The sequence below is a fragment of the Limulus polyphemus genome, unplaced genomic scaffold (genome assembly GCF_000517525.1).
Source record: "Limulus polyphemus unplaced genomic scaffold, Limulus_polyphemus-2.1.2 Scaffold2910, whole genome shotgun sequence".
Lineage (NCBI taxonomy): Eukaryota > Metazoa > Arthropoda > Merostomata > Xiphosura > Limulidae > Limulus > Limulus polyphemus.
In genome coordinates this window covers 63,056-71,519 of record NW_013668520.1, presented here as the reverse complement: position 1 = coordinate 71,519, position 8,464 = coordinate 63,056, and the positions used below count along the sequence as shown (strand labels likewise).

Below are 8,464 nucleotides of genomic sequence, written 5' to 3'. Positions count from 1 at the left end.
TGATAACTATCTGGACATTATAAAGATTTTGCATGTGAAATTTGAAAATTTTCTGATGCATAAACGTATTTTTAATCTTAAAATGAAAATTAGTTTACATGTTGGATAGGCAACATGTGAAAAGAAAAAAATAAAGCATGAGAAAAACATTGCCTAACAAACCTTAAGACTTAAAAAATTTTGATATTTTGTTTATGAAAGCATTGTAATGTTTACTGATATTCTGCAAAATTTCATTAACAAATGCTTACTAGTTAAAAAGCTATAGCATGAAACTATAACAAACACAAAATGGTTATGAGGTCAGTCCCAGGGACCAAGCCCATGCTGAAATAGTTAAATGAAAAATAAAAATATTTAGCCATAAAATCTAAAGAAATTCTTAGAGTTCAATGAATAAAGCATATACATGCTCAAAAGTTATCTGTTCAAACTGTTGCTTTATGGAATAATTTGAACAAAGTAGTTTTGTATCACCACTGTGTGTAAAATTTAGCTATGCCACACTTGACTTTGTTATCTCACATCTCTATGATGATAACTTGAACCAATTTGATTGGCATTGAACTGTCCACTTTCTAAAATCAAAAGCAATTAGTTTTATATCAAAACTATATCAAATTTATATCAAAATTACTGAAATGAAGTTTTCAGTCAAAATCATATATTTGCCATGTAAAAAAATATTATTGAATATAGCAACTCTATTAATATCTATAATTTTTTATTATAACTGCAGACAAAAATAAAATGTTAAAGTCCTTTAATCATTCAAACATTTACAGCAAAATATTCATGTAAAAACAGAGTTCTTAACTCAACTTTTATTAAAAAATAAAACAAAAAAGCAAATGGAAGAGAAAATTGTGGCAACTGTTAAATGTGTCAACTAAAAAAGCATAATATCACACTAAATAACCATAACATTGGAACTGATTTCACAAATAAAGTATTATATGTAGTTTGGCAATAGTCTCAGGTGAATGACAGTAAGGTATGAACAGCTTAAAATTATAATGGAGACTGTTGAATTTGAATCCTTCACATAAAGGCAACTCCGCTACTGCTCTAAATAACACAAAAGCTTACTTAAACCAACATTTTGTCAATATAGCATAATTAGGGCTCTAAAATCTTTATTAGTAAAATGCCACTTCTTAATTACTCACAAATTATTTAATGATACAACTGTACTCACTATAATCATAGTGCCAATGTTGTAATTTTATAATGTTCTATTAAGTATTAACACAATAAGTTCATAAACAGCACAGAGTATAATGATCAATTATTATGTTCTTTACTTGCTTAGTGTTGGAAGGGCTAATGAAACAAAAACACTACCCATATTCAGGTAAGCTATATATTCTCACAGATAATGAGGTATTCTGAGGAAAATCCTTATATCCTTCACCAGGACAAAGTTGTACTGACTGGCCAAAATGATAGTTTCACTAAGAGTATCTGATACATGATGAGGTGCAAAAAAAAGTTTTGGCAGTACTAATATTTACCAAAACCTTGACCACAGATTTATGTAACTTCACAGTCACATAATAAGCTGCACCAAGACCATATCTCTGGGTCCAATCAGACTGCTGCACCAATCCAGGTTGATAAGCAGAAAGAACTCAGGCTCCATTAGCCTAAATTTTGCTGATAGGAAAGTTAAAGATTTTGTCAAAATATAATGCAAGCAACAATATCATCAGGAATAAAGTCTTGCCATAAGTGTACTCTTTTGTTGAAGTAGGAATTGCTTTAGGACATCTTGAATCAAAAAGTGTAGTCCTAACAACTAGGCTAACAGCACCAGAGAAAAATAAACTAGAAATGATTAAAGTAACAACTGTTTAACAACTTATATAAAAATGGAACAACTTACATGAAAATATTATATAATTTTACTATCTCAAAAATAACTTTAGCTTGCCAGAAAAACAAAAAAAAATTATTGTGACAATATAGTATTTACAAATTCACCAGTTGCTGGCAGACTGTTCCAGATAATTGGAGAATTAATGAACACATCTAAAACCTACTGTCTATACTGCCAATGCCACAATTTACTATTATTTTTATACTTGGTCACACCTTTGAAACTTTGGATAAACCCATTTGATAGCTATTTTTTAAACATTTATAAACAGCCTGCATAATGATCATTTAGAAATAAACTTGGTAACTTAAGAGACAATACATTTCCATATTAGTCACATCATCCACTATTCTCACCCATGTAGTTACCAAGTTCATATGGCTCCAGAGTTTACTATGTGATTTTAATTGTAATCTCTTTTTTGCTGAAGTAAAAATAAATAACATTATTATAAACAAATTCACATTCAACTGTTATAACATCTCTTTATCGTGCAGAGAAGAAAATAGCATTTCTAAACAATTTTTCAAAGCTGCACATTCATGGTGAATACTAACAATAAAAGTAGTTGTTAAAAGAGAAGACTATTACATTAATTTCAATGCTAATCACATTAAACAGCTATTTTTATTAATACGTGTATGAATTAAGCAACAATAATATTTATATTTTTTTCCAGTAATACTAGTAATTAGATTCTATAAAATTTACTACTCAGAATAATTCACATTGAAATACATGAACAATTTGAATTACCTTGTTATAAACAAAGTAGTAACAAAGTAGTGAAATGAGCAAAGGTTGTCACTGAAACAAGAATTTCCATATAAAAATTCAGAAAAAAACAATGGTAAAAGACTAAACTCCAGGAAGCTGGAAATAGGGGTATTAATCTAACTACTGTAAAGGTCAGTGAAGAATGTGATCAAAGAAGAGCATGTCATTAAAAATGAAACAAAGCTCCAAAAAGAAATGCAAGGAAAACAAAATTGCTACTCTCCTTCAAAAGAAGAGTTTAACTTGAGTTAGTTCATAAGAAGGCACAAAGAAACATCTAAGCATTGGTATGAATTCTTGCCTTGCTTCCTCCAGCCTTTATACCCCACTATATTGCCCAAAGCAAGTTAAATCTTATGATTCTCTCCACCTACATTAATGCACCCCCTATCCCAGATCCATATACAAGTTCCCCATTAGTACTTTCTATTCACTTTTTCAGAAGGTCCAAATTAGTAGACCTGAACACTGGTCATTTCATGGGGAGGAAGGGCGAGAGAGTATGAGAGTATTATTGGAAATACATTTTCAATATAGGAAAATTTAACTTCCAAAACACACTTATCTCCCCCTCACACTATAGCTAGAATCCCACATTGACAAAATGGAGGGGTGATGAGGGCAAGATCCACATAAAAAGCGTCTGCATAAAAAAAAAAAAAAGGTGGAAAAATGAGATATAGTAATAGCACATTAGTGGGTTTCGCACTACTTCAGGAACAGGTATGCTCGTCACCTGAACAACACGAAATCTTATTCATGAGTGGTAAATGCCAACTGACCACAGAGGCAAAACCTAACATCATTAAAAGAAAACATGAATTGAGGAAATGGAGAAACACGTGGCACAGTGGAATGAGAATGATTACCATTTTGTCTGAGAAATCACTGACAATAAGTAAACATTTCCTTTGATAAACATCCAAGAAAGAATACCAAATGGACTACTTTAAGAAAGATGCACCTGAGAGGTCAATCCCTGGCATCATGCAATGGACCGCATAAAATCCAGGCATGAAGTCAGAGAACGGTGATAGCCAGACGAAAAATGTCCAACCAAGGCTGATGTAAAAGGGATGGCCAGAGAGGAAGTGGAAGAGGTTGGCACTCCTGAAGATACTGTAGGAGTGGAAACCAAGGCTGAGAGCATCTATGCCCAAAGCCCGAGGGTGAGGTACAGGAGACCAGAAAGACAGGAACTGGGCATTTCAGTCTGTGGCAAAAGCATTGATCTGAAGAGTCCTGAGACGAAAACAGATCCAGCAAAAAATTTGTGGATGAGGCATTAATTCTGCGGGAAGAACTCTTGGGGGGGGGGGGCAAGAGAACTGATCAGACACTAAATTAATTACACCTGGAACATGACAAGGAAGGAGAACAATCTGATGACTGTGGACCCAAAAGAGAAGATCCAATGTCTGAAAACAGAGAGACCTGGAATGAATGACCCCTTGTTTGGAAATCTATGAAACCACAGTGGAATTGTCCGAGTGAAGCATTACACTTCCCCTGGTAACAAAGCAAGACCTTGAGACATAGCTCGTTGAACTCCTAAAGAATCCAAGAGATTGATGTGAAAAGAAGATTTCTCATCTGTCCAGAAGCCCTTGAATTCCAAATCCCCTATGCAAGCACCCAATCTCTGGAGAGAAGCATCCATGAAAATATGTATCTCTGGACATGGGGTGGGAGAGGGACACTTACTGTCGTGTTGTCCCTGTCCAACCACCAGCCAAGCTCAAAAGGGCTGGAACCCAATATGGTCACCAGGCAATCCAGCACATTTGTGCAAATGTTCTATTGGTCCCGTAACGACCACTAAAGGGAAAGCATGGGGTCTGACATAAAGGACTGAGTGATTCCAAGGATGCCTACATCCCCAAAAGAGATAGAACTGCATGTGCCAGTGGAGAAGGATATGACTGTATTGGATGAATGGCCCATTCCATGGCCTAAAGGCATATAGGAGAAGGGTGGGCCTTACTGAGATGGGAATTGGAAAATACTACTAAATGGATGATGTATTGTGTGGGAGTAAGAATATACTTCTCCATTCTGATGAGAAAGCCAGCTCTTGTGGCTTTGGATAAAAGAGCTCAAGTGTGAAGTTCTGCCAAGTGGCAGGAAGGAGCAAGTCATCCATATGGATCAGTGAGTGTGAATGTTCAATGAGTGATGATGATGTGAAAAGGATCTGACTATCCAGCAAAAGACGTATGAGACAGATGTGAGGCCAAAAGGTAGCAAGCAAAACTGAAAGAACTGTCTCTCCTGCACAAAGTGGAGATAAGAGTGGAATCTCCCTTTTGTTCCAAAAGAATGTGGATCCAATACAGGAGGTCTGGAAACCCTAACGAGAAATGCAGGAAACCATTCGGTAAAAGACCAGGAAAGGCGAGAAGCCAGTGTCAAAGGAGAAGAGTGGGGATGGGTTACATCCACCCTAGATTCTATGGAATCTGGAATACCTGCAGAAATCAAATGTCTACAAAAAGGAGCTTCTCCAAGATGTCTAAAGGCTGAAGAAGGAAGTTGAACTCCCTCAAGCAAGACATCTTTCCCCAAAAGATCCCAGCAACAAACCAACAAAGAAACCAAGGAGAGAGCAGAAGCTGATAACTTTACCAAAGTAGAAGTCAATAAATATCTAAGATCATCTGAAAATTGAGCATGAAACCCAATAGGCCTCAGATAATAGTTGCAAAGAAGATAAAAAGTGTAAAAAAAACTAATGTAAAGGACAGATAATTTGGGAAACTGAGTTAGGTTAAGACAAACATAGGAAGAGGATTTAGCCTCTGAGAATCTAAATAAGATTCTAAAGCAATGGAAAGCTAAGGCATGTTGATGAGGTAAACAAGGAGGATAAAGCATAGCAGCATTCTCTCTCTCAACCCTTTACCCTAACTCTACACTCATTTGTTCAATTTGATCAACCTCATAACCACCATAAAAAATACAAAATAAATTTAAATTAGATTTTTTTTCTTTCAAGAATGACTGCAAATTGTAACAGGAAACTACAGTTGTTTATCCTAAAGCTTGTTACAGCACCGATCTGTTTATATATACTGTTATTGTTTTATTTCCCTGTCTAACTAATATTCCCATCACACAAGTTATAAGTCACTCAGCGAACGTGTAACTCACATTACCATATTGAATTACATACAGCAATATCTACTTGTGATCATACCTTTATATTATTGTTTTTCTTTGTCTCACCTAACCTGGTATGTTTTAAGTTTTACATTTTAGATTCTTTTATAATAATAATAAATAAAGAATACATATTAAGAACAAGAAATATAGTACTTACCTGGGTCTTCTTTTTTTTTTTTGCTGTCAATTAAACCTACTTTTTTATACCAGTGGTATTAATACAATAAAAAAAATTTTATTTAATTGAATAATGCTCCTAGGAACAGAGAATAACAACACATTAAAAGCAGAAAATGTCCTATAACCATCGTAATTTTTCTAGCTTTTAACTATGTCCCCCATGGGAATAAAGTTTGAAACTGGAAGTGAAATAGACAATTCTCTGTACAGAAAACAGCACAGTCCCTTGTTTGATAGATTAAAACTTTGGCTTTCTATTGGTTATACATAATATAGTATTGAAAATTTTAAAAAAATTTCCTTATAAAATTAAGAATTAAAACTTGTATAATATTAAGATTTGGATTATTAGCTATATTTTGATGCCAAGTTTATTTGTATACCATGATAATAAAGTACTTTAATTAAATTTTGAATGTAACACAGTAAAACCTCATGACATGTGAAGAAAAGGATGTCCATGTGGAAAGAGTTAAACCTCAAGTAATATGAAACAAGAGAGAATCCTCAATAGCTTGAAATTCTTTTAGGCAGGATTAAATTAATCTACGAGACTTTTTCTTTCCTTTTTATTAGCTATATTTTTGTGTGCCAGCAATATCAAGCATGGGGGGCACTTGTATACCCAATTCAATTTTATTACTCATCAGGATTTCAACCAGCCTACCCTCAAATTGAAATTCTTTTAGGCAGGATTAGAGTAAATTAATATATGAGACCTTGGGCATGGTAAGAAATGGTTTGACTTCCTGAATCCAAAACTGTAATTAGATCTCAAATCGGTCAATAGATGACAGAGCTATGAGCTAAAAGTTTGTACTTGAAAATATCAAAGACATTCTATGAGCTGCTCTGTCACTGCTAAAAAAAGGTAATTAATATCAAATAAATAAAAGATGAACATAATGAAAACAAAATTTTAAAACCACTACCATATAGGTACCAATATACAACATTACTAATTTTCAACTAAATATACAATTAATAGTTAAAATAAATGTTCAATATTAAGCATGTTAGAACCAAGTAACTGCTAAAAATTGTTAAATAAGCAGGATTAAAATCATATTACAGTAACTTCACTTTCACATAACAAAAGGAATTGTTATCACTCAATAACAAATTAATTGTGTCAGTAAAAAACTGGGTATCATAAAACTCAAACAAAGAAGAAGTAATTAAATTACTAACCTTAAGTCTTTGAATCTGGTCATCTAGTTCCTTGTTCAAGGTAAGACACAATGTAGTACCTGGCCTATTAGTTTGTTTGCTGTTCAATGAATCTATTATATTCTTGACAGAATCTAACAAGTGGCACACCCTCTACAATTGAAAATAAATAAATTTACAGCAAATGAATGATTAAAATAAAAACTACAAAAACTCAAGCAGTGTTCTTTCTTATGAATTTAGGATGCAATTCTATATTGCATATCTGAAGAAGTAAATGGTGTCATCAGACTAAATACAAAATGTTATATCTATTGGAATTTTTTAATGATTACCTCAAGGACATAAATTATTAGTCATAAACCAATTGTTTATCATCAAAAATATATACGAACTCTATACTGTTTGTAAAACATAAAACTGATAGTGATAACCCTACTATGATCCACCTACTTGCAATTGTTATGCAATAAACAAAAAACCTATTATACTAAGATCCAATCTGCTTGGTGGCAGTCAAGGCAATTAATAGGTAATTTCAGTATAGACTGTTACAAAAAAAGTTAACAGTTCAACTCCTAGTAATCAATAGCATTAGAGGGCAAGTTAGTGCACTACAATCTAATAATACATTTGATAGCAGTCAATATACACCAAACAACAAGCTAATATAAATCAAATAGTCAATCTACTATGAACCGTTTCATGCTAGATACAGGCTTTATACTAAAGTTTAGCAAGTCATCTCCTACCAATCAACCAGCTATTAGAAGTCTAACAGCCAATATGCTAACAAACATTAGACATAAAAAAATAGGTTATTGCCACTAACTTCTAATGGTGTACCAGGTTGGTGCCACAATGCACCAAACAACAGGTTACTGTACTAAAGTCCAATAGCAATCATTAGCACCATACATTAGGTTATTACCCCAAGGTATAACAGTCTGCTACAAGTAAAATATGCCCCAGACAAAGTAAGCTCTTAGAAGTCTAGGACCAGATAAAACGTTATTATATAAAAATCTAATTTTCCACCAACTTGCAGACACTATATGGAAACAATAGACTACATATAGTTGCTTTGCACCAAACAACAGGCTATTGTAATTAAGTCTAATGATTAACTTACAAGCTGTCATTAGCACCAGACACCATTATTGCATATATAATGTAATATTAAACCTGCTACCAGTCAATACAAACTAGAGAATAGTCTTTGTGCGCCAGTTTCACAGTCCATCTATTGGTAGTTGCCATGTGCATTGTACAATAAGCAGCTTAAAGATATTCAGA

General features: G+C 33.5%; 1 protein-coding gene across 2 annotated transcripts in view; it reads right to left on the bottom strand.

Annotated features, from left to right (window-relative positions):
- LOC106468193 overlaps window positions 1-8,464 on the bottom strand; it is a 94,104-nt gene that overhangs the window by 25,612 nt on the left and 60,028 nt on the right. For both annotated transcript variants that reach the window (XM_013928605.2, XM_022396511.1), the window contains exon 7: window positions 7,190-7,321. In XM_013928605.2, coding sequence (XP_013784059.1) covers window positions 7,190-7,321 — 132 coding nt within the window. The remainder of the gene's footprint in view (window positions 1-7,189; window positions 7,322-8,464) is intronic.